The 16,293-nt window shown below is 43.0% G+C and overlaps 2 protein-coding genes across 4 annotated transcripts in view; one reads left to right on the forward strand and one right to left on the reverse strand.

The window, feature by feature from the left end:
• Window positions 1–89: 89 nt before the first annotated feature.
• On the forward strand, window positions 90–4,517 carry FAAP24 (FA core complex associated protein 24). 2 transcript variants are annotated; one of them, XM_057713006.1, is made up of 5 exons: window positions 90–164; window positions 476–594; window positions 722–861; window positions 1,047–1,199; window positions 3,320–4,517. In XM_057713006.1, the coding sequence occupies exons 2-5, from the start codon at window positions 489–491 to the stop codon at window positions 3,566–3,568; spliced, it is 648 nt and encodes a 215-aa protein (XP_057568989.1). In that variant the 5' UTR covers window positions 90–164; window positions 476–488; the 3' UTR covers window positions 3,569–4,517. The 2 variants fall into 2 exon arrangements, with proteins under 2 accessions (XP_057568989.1, XP_057568990.1); XM_057713007.1 differs by lacking the exon at window positions 476–594 and having other exon boundaries at window positions 96–164.
• RHPN2 (rhophilin Rho GTPase binding protein 2) overlaps window positions 4,504–16,293 on the reverse strand; it is a 59,595-nt gene continuing 47,805 nt past the window's right edge. For both annotated transcript variants that reach the window (XM_057713004.1, XM_057713005.1), the window contains 4 exons: window positions 12,238–12,314; window positions 11,746–11,892; window positions 11,241–11,396; window positions 4,504–5,849 (listed from right to left, as the gene is read on the reverse strand). In XM_057713004.1, the coding sequence (XP_057568987.1) occupies window positions 5,589–5,849; window positions 11,241–11,396; window positions 11,746–11,892; window positions 12,238–12,314 (641 nt within the window). In that variant the 3' untranslated portion in view covers window positions 4,504–5,588. The remainder of the gene's footprint in view (window positions 5,850–11,240; window positions 11,397–11,745; window positions 11,893–12,237; window positions 12,315–16,293) is intronic.

Raw genomic sequence — 16,293 nt, forward strand, 5'->3', positions numbered from 1 at the left:
CCTCCCCAGGGCGGAAGCTGTGCGCGCAGTCCGTGACTTTATTGGTTGGGTCAGGTGTCGATCTCTGAGGCCATAGCCTATCCGGCGCCGGGACAGGCGAGGAGCCGGCAGGATGAAGGACTAGGCGAGCGCGCAGGAGGGAACCCGGAAGTGGCGCGTCGCAGGTAACTTCGCGGGGGGCCCAGAGCGGGAGCTGAGGTGGGGCCTCAGCCGGCGCGGCCCCCGCCCTGGACTGGACTGAGGAGCCATGGCGCTGACCGAGCTGGGGGGTGTCAGGGGCCAGGCAGGTGACGGAAGTAAGGCAGGCGGCTTCCAGGACAGGAATCTCCTGGTTCTTAGGCTTTGGCCAGTAATCCAGTCTTTTAAAGAACACTCTGCAGACGGGCTCCTGCCAGAGAGGTCCGGGCTTGAAGTGGCATGTGGGGCCGTGTGCCGCAGAGCCCGCTCCAGTGCCGTCTCACATTCCCCCCATTAGATCCGGGCCGCCGATGGAAAGCAACCCCCCTGATGGCACAGGCCCCATGCATGTGCCATTTGGGCACATTGTGGCCAGTGAGAAATGGCGCGGGTCGCAGCTGGCACAGGGAATGCAAGGTCGGTGGGCTCTCTCCGCACAAGCCCTCTTTCACCTCACCTCACCCCACTTTTTAAAAACTTTCCGCCTATTGCCGTCTTTTCGTCCCAAGCTCACAGAACTTCTCTTCTTGTCTGTTATTTGAAGGGAAAATTAAACTCGTTTTTGAGGATGGCCTGACACCGGTAGATTTTTACTTGTCTAGCAGATCCTGCATTGTTTATATCACCGAAGCTGATCTGGTGGCAGGAAATGGCTACAGAAAGAGACTTGTTCGGATTAGAAATGTAAGTACTGAATAAAAGAAAGAAATTGAAAATTGACTTCAATCCCCCTCCATCTATCCCTTGGAATAATTTACATAAAACCATTGGCCATTCCAAGCACCCTTGGATAAGCTTCTTAATCTTGAACGGAATTTTGTTACAAAATAATTTCCTGTCTTTTTTTTTCTTCTTTTTTTTCTTTGAAGTCCGGTAAACTTCAAGGGATTGTAGTAGTTGAGAAAACGCAGATGAGTGAACAGTACTTTCCAGCCGTACAGAAGTTTGTCGTGCTGGATCTTGGGATGGTGTTGCTTCCAGTGGCCAACCAGGTGGAAGCGTCCTGCCTCATTATCCAGTTAGTAAGTACTGACTTCTACTCCTCCATGATAGCCCTGTGTTAGGACTCTTGACTGACCTTCCTGGACCCTTTCCTCTGGCAGTTGCCCTTATTATAGGTACAGTCCGTCAAATCAGTCTCTGTCAAACTCTGAGCTGGTTTCTAAAACATTTTTGAGGAGTTTAAGTTCAGAAGCTGTCTCTGCAGTTAGCTGAGCTTGCCATCTATTCTAACAAAGTGAACAAGCTGGAGACCTGATTTTAGCCTCCCAGGCTCTATTCTGCATTTATACGGGTGACATTATCAACTAGCAGCTACTTAGTCTCATCCACATGTATCTTTTGTTAAACATTATCACTTTTGTTTGCAAGTTCATATGTTGTTTTTTTTTTAACCTAGTGGTTTTCCATTGTCCTCACTATTATTCACTGTGATTGTACATTAGAATTTCCTGGGGAACTTTTTTGTTTTATTTTATTGGAGTATAGTTGATTTACAGTGTTGTGTTATTTTCAGGTATACAGCATAGTGATTCAGTTATACGTATGTTGGTTCTTTTTCAGATTTTTTCTCATATAGGTTATCACAGAATATTGAGTAGAGTTCCCTGTGCTATACAGTAGGTCCTTGTTGGTTATTTATCTTATATATAGTAGTGTGTGTATGTTAATCCCAAGCTCCTGATTTATCCCTCCCCTCCACGTTTCCCCTTTGGTAACTGTAAGTTTGTTTTCAATATCTGTGAGTCTGTTTCTGCTTTTTTTGGAAAAAAGTTCATTTGTATCATTTTTTAAAAAGTTAGATTCCAAGCACAGACATATATATACTACCAACTGTAAAATAGATAGCCAGTGGGAAGTTGATGTATAACAAAGGGGGTTCAACTCGAGGATGGAAGATGCCTTAGAGGACTGGGATGGGGAGGGTGGGGGGGACTCGAGGGAGGGTGGGGGGGGAGTCAAGGGAGGGAGGGAATACGGGGATATGTATATAAAAACAGATGATTGAACTTGGTGTACTCCCCAAAAAATTAAAAAAAAAAAGTTAGATTCCACATATGAGTGATATAATAGGATATTAGAGTTTCGTGGGGAACTTTTAAAAGTAGCAATACATGAGCCTTACCTCAGACCAATTAAAAATCAGAACATGGGGGCTTTCCTGGTGGCTCAGTGGTTGGGAATCTGCCTGCCAATGCAGGCGACACGGGTGTGAGCCCTGATCCAGGAAGATCCCACATGCTGCAGAGCAAGTAAGCCCATGTGCCACAACTACTGAGCCCGAGTGCTGCAACTACTGCGCACCTAGATCCCATGCTCCACAACAAGAGAAGCCACTGCACTGAGAAGCCCGAGCATCACAATGAAGAGCAGCTCCCATTGGCCACAACTAGAGAAAGCCCTCGTGCAGCAACGCAAAATAAATAAAAATAGAAAAATTTTTAAATTTTTTAAAAATTAAAAAAAAATCAAAACACTGGGGTAGGGCTTAAGCATCAATTTTTGTTGTTGTGTTGAGGGTTTTTTTTTTTTTTTTTTGCTTTTGTTTTTGTTGTGTTGTTTTTACATCTCCCCAGTGATGTACAGTGAGGGTTAAGAACCAAATTGGAGATGCAAGCAGCCCTGTGTAGTTCATAGACCCCTCTTCGTCTCCACTGCTCTCCACCACATCCCTTGCTTCACTCTTCCTAACTCTTCTTGATATGTTATTATCTGCCTTCCTATATCCACCACTAACTGAAGACTGGGTTTCTCCTTTGATAGGCCAGCTTCTTCCAGGTCCTGTATCAAGCAGGTAGAGCTATCATTTAATCCTATTACATCACTGAAACGTTTCTTAGTGGACCATAGGAACATGTTAGAATTCCTCAGCATAGGTTTTCATTGGTTTTATCCTAAGCATTCTGAACACTCAAGTTTTTGTAGATTTTTACCTCTCACTCCTTTATGTAATCGTATGGTTCATCTTTTAATAATTTTACTGATGCCTGAAAAGTTATATTCATGATATATATGAGAACATTTGTAGTGGTAAGTCAAGCTGAACCAAATGGAAAAACTAAATTTCCACAAAACAAAATTTTAAGAAAACTGCCAGTCCTCTAGAGGGCGCTCATGTGCTTTTCCTTTAATCTCAATTCAGGTTCAAGAGCAAACCAAAGAGCCCAGTAAGAACCCTCTTCTCAGGAAGAAACGGGCTCTGATCTCTGAGCCGGCCCTCCTTCGAACTGTGCAACAGATCCCAGGAGTTGGGAAAGTTAAAGCTCTCCTCCTGCTTCGGAGGTTTCCGAGTATCCAACAACTAAGTAACGCTTCCCTCCAAGAACTGGAGCCAGTGGTTGGACAAGCAGTGGCCCAGCACATTCATGTGTTCTTCACCCAGTCAAGGTGACAGCTCTTCTCAGGGCATCTCCTTTGCACCACGAACCGCAGGATCTTGTTTTCTTTTCATATTAAGAAAAGATCTCATCTCAACAGCAACTAGCGTATGATGAGGGGAGGCCTGAATGGAACCTGCCAGTTGTCCTGCCCTGCTCTCTGGGCTCAGGCACTTACTTCAGATAGTGAGTCCCAGACGGCACTGCCTTCATCCTACTAGCATGAAGAGGGCTGGTGGACACCTTCCTAAGGGAGTCGGTTTAAACAGGGACTCAGATTCAGCAAAAAGCCAGCTTGGGCAGATTTTAATGTGTGACCTTGACCTGTATGTATCATGGAAGGTGGTGGATGTGACCACCTAAAGGAAACAAAGCTACAATGAATGAAGCACTGTGTACCATAAGCCCCTTGTTCCTGCTGGTGGAGCCACGGCTCTTCAGGTCTGGTCTTAACACACCTGTGCTTTGAGGGTGGCTGCCAGTGTAAACAATTGTGCTGCCTTCCTTCCCTTCCTCCCCCCCCCTTCCTTTCCTGGTAGCTGCACAGTTTGTTTATAATTACTGAGCACATCTTCTGAACACAGAAAGCCTGGAGTCTGGAGTTCCCATTTTAAGATAAGCCAACGTGTGAGGGAGGGGGAGAATGTGTTTGTAAATGTATAGCCCCACACCGGGAAGAGATGGGGAAATGGCAGGGGCAGCTGCATCCACAGTGGAGAGCCCGGGGCTGGGGATCAAAATGTGCAATTGCTCATTCAAAAAATAAATACAATTAAAATTAAAGAGGCCATATGTTTTCAGGGATACTAAGATAACTTGAAAGTGAGAGTCCTATTTTGTGAAATGTTAGTAATTTTTAAAAAATCAAGTACAATAAAAACATTTTGTGCATTAGGGTAAAAATGATTTGAAAGAGGAGGGAATTAAAGTGAACTCAAAGTGGAAACCATTAACTCAGGCACACGACTGCGTTTATTTAAATATTTATACAAAAATAGCCCTAGGTGCAACGGATACACGACCCCAAATATATTGCTTCCCTTTTGATATTACACACTAGAAAATATGCAAGTTCATTAATTCTCAAAATTACACATCAATACTGTTTTTAAAAACTATATAACTTGTACTATGTCAACAGTGAATCTTATTAGAGTCACAGTGTCATCCAATGTATAGCAAGAGAAATCAATTGGTAAGAATGTCATTTCAAAAAGTCAAATAGAGCTATAAACTTGAATCATTTACATCTTGACCTTATACAATGTTTTTAACCCTTCTTAAAGACTTAAAATATACAGCTATGTACTTTCTACTTTAAACAAAATGAAAAATGTTTTGAGTATCAAACAGCATATTATCTACCTTGTAGACAGCATCTTCATCTAACACTGCCACTGTGTTAGCGACTTTTAAATGACATAAAATAGAAGAAAAGCTGCTCCTAAATGGCTTTTTATCTAATAAGTCATGACAAATTTGTCACTAGACTTTATCTGGAAATAGCATTCATATTATTTAGAAATAATAGTAAAATCTTGTTGTTTTAGGTTAATGAATTCCCCTTAGGAAGCAGCTCTTTGGAATAGTTTTTAGTAACACTAATTTAAGTCTATCATAATAGTCCCTTGCCCTTCCTTAATTTGGGGTCAACTGGATTCTGAGTTAAGGAATTATCTGTCTTGCACCCAAGCCTGGAAACTTACAAATAGGACCAATATAGGAAAATCTAATTTAACTCTGATAGTAAGTAACTAAGAGTCATAATTTTAGTCGTTAAAAACGCCATATTTCCACGTTACTCTATTTACAATACTTGATATAATAAATAACTTGTAGCAGTATGGTGAGACTCTCCAAACAAGTCTGTTTTCCACAGGTTTCTAAAGGTTTCTTGTTAGTTTCATTCATAAAGACATATCAGTGGTAGGTTTACACTGTGACAAAATGAGATTTGAGAACATTTTAGAAATTTTCCACCATGGCACAAATATGAAGGCCCAGTCAGCACAGGAAACGCCTTTGTTTCCTCAGTTAGTACAAAGAACTGTCGGAGTTGAGAAGGCTGAACGGAGAGGCGAGCTTCTTCTTGACCGGAGGCCCCGCCACCCCAACCGAAGGGAGACACAAGGTGCTCGCCGACTTCTGTCTGTTCTTGCTGGTGCTCCAACTCAAAAAAGAAAGCTTTTTCGAGATTTTCTTGGTTTTATCAGTTTTATCATCATCATCTATGGCTAAGCAGATCATGGAGTAAGTTTTCTGCATTCCCACAGAGTACGTGGCACATTTACTATGCTGCACACAAAAGGAAGCAGAAAGGTGTTAGAAGTCAAGATGTCAGAGAGACAACTGCCAAGTCTGAGACTCACATTCTGCATGTACAGCATCCTCTTTAAAATTAAGTTGATATTCTGAAACTCAGTGACAGATGCTTATACAGAGTTAGGTTCTTAAGAACAGGGACGATTCTTAAGGAATATACTCAGTAGTAGTAATTTACACTAGGGACCGCTACTCAGTTTTTAAAGTTACTACACTTGAAAAAGTAATACATACTCATGGTCAATGATATGAAAATGCATGAGGTGAACAGTAGGGGTCCCTCCCACCAAGGCTTTCAGGCCCTTCCCCTGAGGTACCATTAGCTGTTACACCTTCAGAGATAACACTTATATACAGGTATTGATATATGTGTAAGTATACATCACCATTTGTCTTTCCTGAAGAATATACTACATACACTGGTCTGCACCCTGCTTTCTTCACTTAATGTATCCTGGGTTTCAGCCCACACCAGTAGATACAGATCAATTTCATTCTCTTTAAAGACAATACAGAATCCATGGTGACAAGGCTATTAACTTTTTCCAGTTTTTTTAACTGGTGAGATAAACATAACATCAAATTTACCAATTTAGCCATTTGTCAGTGTAGTTCCGTGGCATTAAGTACGTTCACACTGTTGTGCAGCTATCACTACATCCATCTCCAGAACTGGTCCATCTTCCCCAAATGAACTCCATACCCACTCAACATTACTGTTAACTTTAAAAGGCTTGTGCAGGACTCATATAGGAATGTGAAGGAACTTGTTTTCTAAATACTTACCTGCTTCTAAGGTTTGCCTAACACTGAGATTACTCTGCTCACTAAATGTTTATTGACCATCTACTTGTTCCAGGCACTAAAAGCAGGCCATATATAAAAGTCTACATACCATATATCTAAAGTGGTTGGGCGCATTGCTCATAATATAATTCCAGGAGAATCTGAGTGATGCAGCAATAAAGGAGGGGTCTTCACTTTAAAAAGTCCCTTTTGAGTTTGGCTCCTCTGGATGAAGATGCCTCTCCTTTTTCTATAAAACTGCCCATTAGGGAGTTCCCTGGTGGTCCAGTGGTTAGGACTCAGCACTTTCACTGCCCAGGTTCAATCCCTCGTTGGGAAACTAAGATCTCGCAAGCTGCACGGCGCAGCCAAAAAACAAACAAACAAAACCTGCCCTTTAATCCCACCATGCTCTATGTGACACACACTATCATTAAAAACAATAATAAACAGTTCTGGAGGTAGATTTGATGCCAGCAAACATTTTTCAACCTTAATCTGTTTAGCGTCCATTAGGCATCATTATAACCAGTCCCTTATACGTACCCTCTATTCTCTTCCACCAGCAACTGTCAACAAGGGAATGTTGACTCTAGTGAAACTCTATCCTGTCTCCCCCACGCCTGCATCCAATGTGCAGTAAAGCTGCAAATTACTGGAGGACATTTACCAAGCTGACTGACTGAAATTCCAATGCTGACCCCAAACTCCTACTAGATATCCCATTACCTGGTACTCCTACATTTCCCTAGTAATTTCATTCCTTTTCTCCTAGATACATTCTCTCAAGCCCCTCATATGCCCACCTGTTATCCTTGCCTTATAGTCATCCCTTGATGTCCACGGGGGATGGGCTCCAGGATGCCCAGCAGATGCCAAAATCTGCAGACGCTCAAGTGCCTCATATAAAGTGATACATGGGGACTTCCCTAGTGGTGCAGTGGTTAAGAATCCACTTGCCAATGCAGAGGACACGGGTTCAATCCCTGGTCCGGGAAGATCCCACATGCCTCGGAGCAACTAAGCCCATGCACCACGACTACTGAAACCCACGTGCCTAGAGCCTGTGCTCCGCAACAAGAGAAGACACTGCAATGAGAAGCCTGTGCACTGCAACGAAGAGTAGCCTCCACTTACAGCAACTAGAGAAAGCCCAAGCATAGCAACAAGGACCCAACACAGCCAATAAATAAATAAATTTTTAAAAAAATAAAAAATAAAATGATACACAATTGGTTGAACCCGCAGATGCAGAACCCCTGGATACGAATGGCCAATTGTGCTTAATTGCATCTGTCTCCAAAGACATGTGCCTGGACCTCATTCCCTCTCTCCTCCAGGTATCCCCTCCTTTCTGCACTCCTGTCTCCTAAACCTTTCCCATCCACACACAAGCTAACTGTGCTATCAACAACACACACATCTTCTTTGAAAAACTTTCCTTTTCCCTACATCCTCCTCCCAGCTACCACTGCAGTATCTCTGATCCCTTTCACAAGTCTTCCCTTCCTCCCATTCACTTGTTTCCTGCCCTCATCCAGCATGCTCCCCACTACCCATTCCCCAGATCTTCCTGGGGCATCTCTCTGGCACTCTCAGGGGTTTACGGAACACAGCTGGAAACCACTGCACTCGTCTAAGTCTTAGATTATACAGATGAGGACCATGAGGCCTAGGGAGGGTATTAACCTGGTGAAGGGCACTCGGCTTGTCAACAGCAGGCAGGGCCTGATTCCAGGTCTTTGATTCCAAGCCTGGGGTTCTTTCCACGATATCAGTGGTAGTCAAAATGTGCTCCATGGAGAGGTACCCAGGATCCCCACTGTAATCCAGAGGTGGGGTAGCAGGCCACCAATTCAGCCAGAGCACCAGGCTTTGTTGTTCCCATGATTTGCTTTTGTTTGAAGAAAAGGCTCAGCAGTTAAAAACAGTGCTCAGTGATCTAAAGTCCATGCTGGGTGAGAAGAATAACCATGTCACGGTTAGTACTCTATTATGAATTGGTGTCCCAGCTACACACTGTTTTCTCCATTTTCCTGAGGCTCAGAGCAATTCTCTGATGCCCAAGGTTGCAGAACTGGTGAAAGCCAGGGTTCAAGTGCAGGCAGTCTGAGTACAGAATCCTTGCTCTCACCCCCACATCAGATTCTTCACTGGCCTGGTTCAAAGGTGTGACAGGACTAACAGATAAGCCTTTCAGTCTCTTCAGGAGCAGGGCTGCTCTCTAAAGCTGCAGGTCCTCCAGCTGTGCCTAACAAACTCCAGCCCCTCAGGCTAGAGCCCAGCACTTTTTGGACAAGCTTCTTTTGTTTCCAGTTGAGACCTCGATCGCTAGCAATGCTATGGATTCCATCCCTAAAAGTGCCATTTTTCATGATCCCTTCTCCCAAGATGCTCTGTGAGTCCCTTGAAGCTGCTTTAATCTTCTTTTTTCTTTCTAATTGAGATGTAATTCACATACCATAAAAATCACCATTTTTAATACAACCCAGTGGTTTTTAGGATATTCATAGAGTTGTGCAACCACCACCACTACTGAATTTCAGAATATTCCCACCCGCCTTGAAAAGAAACCCTGGGGAATTTCCTGACAGTCCACTGGTTAGGACTCTGGGCTTCCACTGTAGGGGGCATGGATTGGATCCCTGGTTGAGGAACCAAGATGCCATAAACTGCTTGGTGCGGCCAAAAAAAAAAAAAGAAAGAAAAGTAAAGAAAAAAGAAACCATGTACCCATCAGCAGTAACTCCCCATCCCCCGACGCCCAGCCCCTGGCAACCACTAACCTACATTCTATTTCTATGCATTTGCCTATTCTGAACATTTCTTACGAACGGACTCACACACACTCACTCAGTCTCCGACCGTCTCTAGTCTGGGTTGCCGTTTCCCCACCAAAAGTATCCTTTTGTCCTGCTGCCCAATATAACAGACGTGGCTCTGCTTCCCACATTCTGCATCTCTTAACTGTGCTCAACACAAACTGCCACTCTCTCCGGGCAGGATTTTCTTCTCTTGGTTTCAGAAGCTCGTTTTTCTCCCGCCTGTCTGAACTCCCCTTCGTACCTAGTCCTCTTCTAACTGACCACCAGATGGCTGTGGTGTCTCTCAGGGTTTAGTCCTCAGCCCTCAACCCCTTGAGGGTAATTTCGTTTTAAATGTCATCTCTATGTTCAGGATCCTTAAATACTTACTTCTAGCTCTGACATTTTCCTTGAACTGAAGAGCTGAACATCCAACTGCCAGCTTTACATCTGGATGTCTAATGGCACATGAGACATTCAAAGCACAACACTTGTTTTCTCTCTCCTCTGCCTCCCTCAGCCTGGCCCCATTTCCCATCATTATGAAAAATGGTGCAATTCTTCACGCCAAAAACTGAGGAGTCCTCTCTCTTTCCACCATCTTTTTTACAAGTCATCTACAAATCCGTCAGCTCTACCTCCAAATTATGTCTCAGGTGCACCCACCTCTCTCCACCTCCACTGTCACCCCCTAGTGTGAAGCTGCTGACATCACTGGACTGGCTGGCTGCCACAGCCTGCTCGCTCGGCAGCCACCTGGCCAGCCTCCAGGCAGCAAGACAGCCTTCTAAAATAAACATCATACCACGTCACTCCCCGTCTGAAAAGGTTTCAAACTCCCTCCACTGCCAATGGAGCCCTGTTTCCCTCCCACCTCATTTTCTGCCACTGTTGCCCTTGTCAAGATGTCCCAGCCGAAAGGCCTGCTTTTTGTTCCTCTAGCAGGTGAAGCTCACTCCTGCCGCAGGGTCTGGTCTCTGCACCTGTCGGTGCCCCTGCCCATGTGCTCTTCTTATCCCTCTTCACATGGCTGGTTCCTCCTGTCACTCAAGCCTCAGTGCAAGCCAAGCCCTGCACCTTACATGTTTTATTTCCTTTACAGCACTTACCAAAATCACAGCCACTTATTTGCTTATTTAGTGCTAGCTTTGTGGGCGCAGGGACCTTATCTAATTCTAGCTGTAGCTCCAACACCTGAGAAGGGCCTGGCACACAGTTGATGCCCAATCAATATTTGGTGAGTGAATGAATGCATACTGTTCTAGAGGGAAGCGTCCAAGGTACACAGTTAAATGCAACAAGTACAGAAGAGTGTGTATGCGACAATTCCTCCCACTTGGGGAAACAAAGAGATGTAACTGTGCACGTGGATTTGCACAAGCTGAGACACTTCCCAAGATCTCACAGGAAACTGCTAACACTGCCTCAGACACGCGGAGAGCATCCTCCACACATCATCTTAAGCCCTTCTGTACCATGTGAGTATTGTTCTTTAACCATGAGTATGTACTACTTTTGTAATTAAAATAATTTAATCAGAAAATAAATCAACTGGTTCTTTTATCTACAGGATTTTTTTTTTTTTAAGTTTTCCAGTGATCTCTCTGACCCAAGGTGAGCACGTCTCAGTGATGACACGCTTAGGATTTCAGTCATTTGTGGCATGTTACAAATGCAGGCAGGAGACAGGGGTCCTGGTAAAGAGCTCTGGGGCTGGACTCACACCGACTTCACTCCACGTTGCTATTTGCTGCCGGGGTGCATCGGCACTCACCATGGACGACGTGGCATCCAGGAGGCTCACCACCTTCATCTCAATGTCGTTCTGGCCAAAGCTCTTCAGCAGCTTCATAACTTCACTCACAGTCAGCCACTTACAATCCACATCTTGAATGGAAACAATATAATCTCCTTCCTTGGCTCCTGCCACCTACAAAAATATGATTTAAATAAAGGTCAGTGTTCCGTTCATTCAAATCCCTGAAGCAGTTCCCAAGTTCATTAATGAAATAGTTATCTGCGCAAGTTTACTTCAAGAGGGCAAAAATTAATCCTTTTCTCTTTGGGCAAGAAAGGCATGGAGGTCTTTCGCATAAAGCCAGGTCTTCTACGAAGAGGAACCCTAAATTCACTCACCCAGATATATTTGTTCGGGCAGCTCTCTTTGTATTTTACCAGTTTGACTGTCTGCAAAGATGCCACCTCTCTTTGTATTTTATCAGGCTGACTGCAAATATGCCAGTGAGTTTTGCTCCCAATCTAGAAGGGTCCACGCTTACCGCAGCAGAGCAGTAAGGATCCAGGAAGTGAACTTGAACTGGGGAGTTTCCTCTCAGGGTGAACCCCAAGTCCCCTTCTTCTGCAGTGAAGTGAATGCTTCGAGGAGGCGTCCACCTCTTGTTAGCCGAAAACACAGATAAAGGGCCCTTTGGAATAAATAAGCATCATTAGGTGTAGGATCTGAAGGCTGAATCAGGCATTTGAAAGCTAGAGGAAATGATGCCTTGTCTTTACAGATTTCATTCGGCCTTGCCCAGGGACTAATGATACCACCTGGGATAATACATGCTACAAAGTCACACAAAAACGTTAACTGCCATTTTCTTTAAAAGATCCAGTATATTTAAGACAAAATTATCTTTTAAATTAAAATCATCTTATAGAACATCTCTAATTAAAAATAAAAAATATCTAAAAGTAGCCTTTTACACACTTGCAACTTACAGAAAGGCTTTCCCTTCAAGTCAGTATGAAACAAATGTTCAACATACCAGCTTCTGGAAGAAGTCCGTTACTGTCACTCTGGAGAACTGTGGTGGTATGATTTCAACCTCTCGCTCAGTTTTAGCTGGAAAAGAAGATTAAAAATAAAAGCATAAATGTTTTTGTAACTGAAAGTCATCCTTGAAAACTCAGGCCTAAGTCCATTTGGGTATCCACTCTGGGGCTGGGACAGAGTAGTGACAATAAGACACATTCCCTGCCTTCAAGAAGTTTATTTGCATTCTAGTGCACATCCTCTGGCATTTATAAAATCTGACCTACGTTCAGGTGTGGCTGTTATGGAAATACCATGCTTTCAGCAGAGAGTTTTGGGCGAGATGTGCTTCCTTTTTCCATTATTGATGTGTAAGGTGAGGATTTCACAGTGGGTTTGCCAAATTGCATGCATCAATAGCTCAAATCTCCACCATCATATTCATGGCAGGCCCAAGCCAACCCTTCCCATGAGGCTAGTCTGTGTCTAACCAAGGCTCCCAGAGCAGGCTAAGTATACATGAACAACAGTATAAAAAGAAAATATGGGGAAGAAGACTGACATTGCCAAGAAGACTCACACACCCCTGTATTCACAGGATGGCCCTGCGGTTCCCTGCAAACCGCTTCACACAGCACTGGGCTCAGACAGGGTGCTCATCCACTATGAGACTGGGGCCACTACCCTTAAACAGCCTCGCCAGGAACTGTACACCTCCCTCCCTCTGTGGAGGCTGTCTCTACTTCCTGGTCACAGAATGTACTGTGTGGACAAGGGAGCCAAGGAAGTAGGCTGTGTCCATGAAGGAGAATCCCTGAGTGCCATTCCTGTTTCCACCAACCAGCCTGGTCACCTAGAACTAAGACTGATCTCTCTAAGCCTACAATGCCTCATCTTTAAGATGAGGGTGATACCAGTACCACCCTCATAGTACTGGAGAGCAAGCTGAAAGATTCTATATACATATGGTTCCTAGCAGACCTCAAATCCTCAATAGACATCAGCCAACATTACTACTGACAAGCCCAGGATTCTAGCTTGAGGAGAGCTCTGTCTCTAGAAGTTGGTCCCTGAAAATCGGGTGGAACTCCAGAGACTGGGGACAGAGGTGTAGGAAGTGGGGTGGAAGGGAGTATGAGCAAAGGGGGTTCCCTCAGTTGGGCAACTCTCAATTCCTTTCTTCTAACTCCTGGAAAGATCTTAGTCATTCTTCATTGTGAAGTCACCTCTCCAGGGAGCACCCCCGCTCCCAGCTCCCACACTCCGGGGCAGAAATGACCATCACCTCCCCAAGGGCAGCAAGAACTATCCAGTTCACTTTCATATTCCTGAACCCAGGACAGTGCTCAACACCTTAGAGATGCTTAGTACTGGTGGTGCACGATCTCACTTACATGTGGAATATAAATCAGTCAAACTCACCAACATCTATTTATGATTAAAAATCCTCAACAGGACTTCCTAGGTGGAGCAGTGGTTAAGAATCTGCCTGCCAATACAGGGTACACGGGTTTGATCCTTGCCCTAGGAAGATACCACATGCCATAGAGCAACTAAGCCCTATGCCACAACTATTAAGCCTGCTCTCTAGAGCCCACGAGTCACAACTATTGAGCCTATGTGCTGCAGCTACTGAAGCCCACACACCTAGAGCCTGTGCTCTGCAACAAGAGAAGCCATCGCAGTGAGGAGCCTGCCCACCACAATGAAGAGCAGCCCCCGCTCTCTGCAACTAGAGAAAGCCTGTGTGCAGCAACGAAGACCCAACACAGCCAATAAATAAATAAATTAATTAATTTAAAAAAAACCCTCAACAAAGTGAATAAAATAAAATAAAATAAAACCCCTCAATGAAGTGCATACAGAGGGAACAAATCTCAACATAAGGCCATATACAACAAGCCTTGAAAACTTTTCCTCTAAGATCAGGAACAAGACAAGGATGCCCACTCTTACCACTTTTATTCAACATAGTATTGGAAGTCTTAGACATAACAATTAGTCAAGAAAAAGAAACTGAGGCATCCAAATCAGAAAGAAGCAGGGCTGTTGCTATTTGCAGATGACATAATACTACTTATACAGAACCCTAAAGACTCCACCAAAAGACTGTTAGAACTAATGAATGAATTCAGTAAGGCTGCAGGATATGAAATGAATATACAGAAATCCATTGCATTTCTATACTCTAATAATAAACTAACAGAAAGAAAAATTAAGACAATCCAATTTACAATTGCATCAGAAGTAATAAAATACCTAGGAATAAATTTACCCAAGGAAGTGAAAGACTACTACACCAAAAACTATAGGACACTGATGAAAGAAACTGAAGAAGACACAAATAAATGGAAAGATATTCCATGTTATGGATTAGAAAAATTAATATTGTTAAAATGTCCATAATACCCAAAGCAATCTGCTGATTCAGTGCAATCCCTATCAAAAATCCAATGGTATATTTCACAAAACTAGAACAAATAATTCTAAAATTTGTACGGAACCACAAAAGATCCTGAATAGCCAAAACAATCTTGAGAAAGAAGAACAAAGCTGGAGGTATCATACTTCCTGATTTCAACTATCTTACAAAGCTATGGTAATCAAAATAGTATGGTATGGGCATACAAACAGACATACAGATCAATGGAACAGACCTAAGAACCCAGAAATAAATCCATACATAGACAGACAATTAATTTACAACAAAGAAGCAAAGAACATACAATGGAGAAAGGATAGCCTCTTTAATAAATGGTGCTGGGAAAACTAAATAGCCACATGCAAAACAATGAAACTAGACCATTATCTTACACCATACACAAAAATTAACTCAAAATGGAGTAAAGACTTGAATGTAAGACTTAAAACCATATAATTCCTAGAAGAAAACATAGGCAGCAACCTCAGTGACAGTGGTCTTAGTGATTCTTTGTGGATCTGGCTCCAAAGGCAAGGGCAACAAAAGCAAAAATAAACAAATGGGACCTAGTTAAACTAAGAAGCTTCTGCACAGTGATGGAAAGCATCACCAAAATGAAAAGGCAATTTACTAAATGGGAGAAGATATCTGCTAATTATATATGTGTTGAGTTAATAGCTAAAGCATACAAAGAACACATACAACTCAATAACAAAAAAACAAACAACGCAATTAAAAAATGAACAGAAGGTCCGAATAGGCATTTTTCCAAGAAAGACATACAGATGGCCAACAGGCACATAAAACACCACTAATTATTAGGAAAACGTAAATCAAAATCACGAGATATAACCTCACATGTTATAATCAGCTATTATCAAAAAGACAAGAAATAACAAATGTTGGAGAGGGTATGGAGAAAAGGAAACCCTCATACACTGTTGGTAGGACTGTAAATTGGTACAACCACTACAAAAAACAGTATGGACATTCCTCAAAAGGGTAAGAATAGTTCATATGACCCAACTATTCCACTTCTGGGTCTTTAGCTGAAGAACACAAAAAACACTAATTCTAAAAGGTATATGCACCCCTGTGTTCACTGCAGCATTGTTTACAATAGCCAAGATATGGAAACAAGCTAAGTGTCCACAGACGGGTGAATAAAGAAAATGTGGTGTGTATATATACATACAATGGAACACTACTCAGCCAAAAAAAAAAAAAAAAAAGAATGAAATCCTGTGATCTGCAACAACATGGATGGATGGTCCTTGAGGATATTATGTTAAGTGAAATAAGTCCGATACAGGAAAAAAAATACCATATGATTAGAATCTAAAAAAATCAACTAAAAAAAACCAAAAACTCATAGATATAGAGAACAGATCTGTGGTTACCAAAGAGGTTTGGGGAGTGGGCAAACTGGGTGAATTCAGGGGGTCAACTCTATGATGATGGATCGTAACTAGACCTGTGGTGGTAATCACTTATAGTGTATACAAATGTTGCATTATAATGCTGTACACCTGAAACTTATACAATAATAAATAAATAAGGTCTCTTATAGAAGCAGAGCAGAATGGTAGATGCTGGGGGCAGGGGGATGGCGTGCGGTGAGGAAATGTGGTGGTACCACGAAAGGGT

Source organism: Hippopotamus amphibius, chromosome 16 (assembly GCF_030028045.1).
Source record: "Hippopotamus amphibius kiboko isolate mHipAmp2 chromosome 16, mHipAmp2.hap2, whole genome shotgun sequence".
NCBI classification, from domain to species: Eukaryota; Metazoa; Chordata; class Mammalia; order Artiodactyla; family Hippopotamidae; genus Hippopotamus; species Hippopotamus amphibius.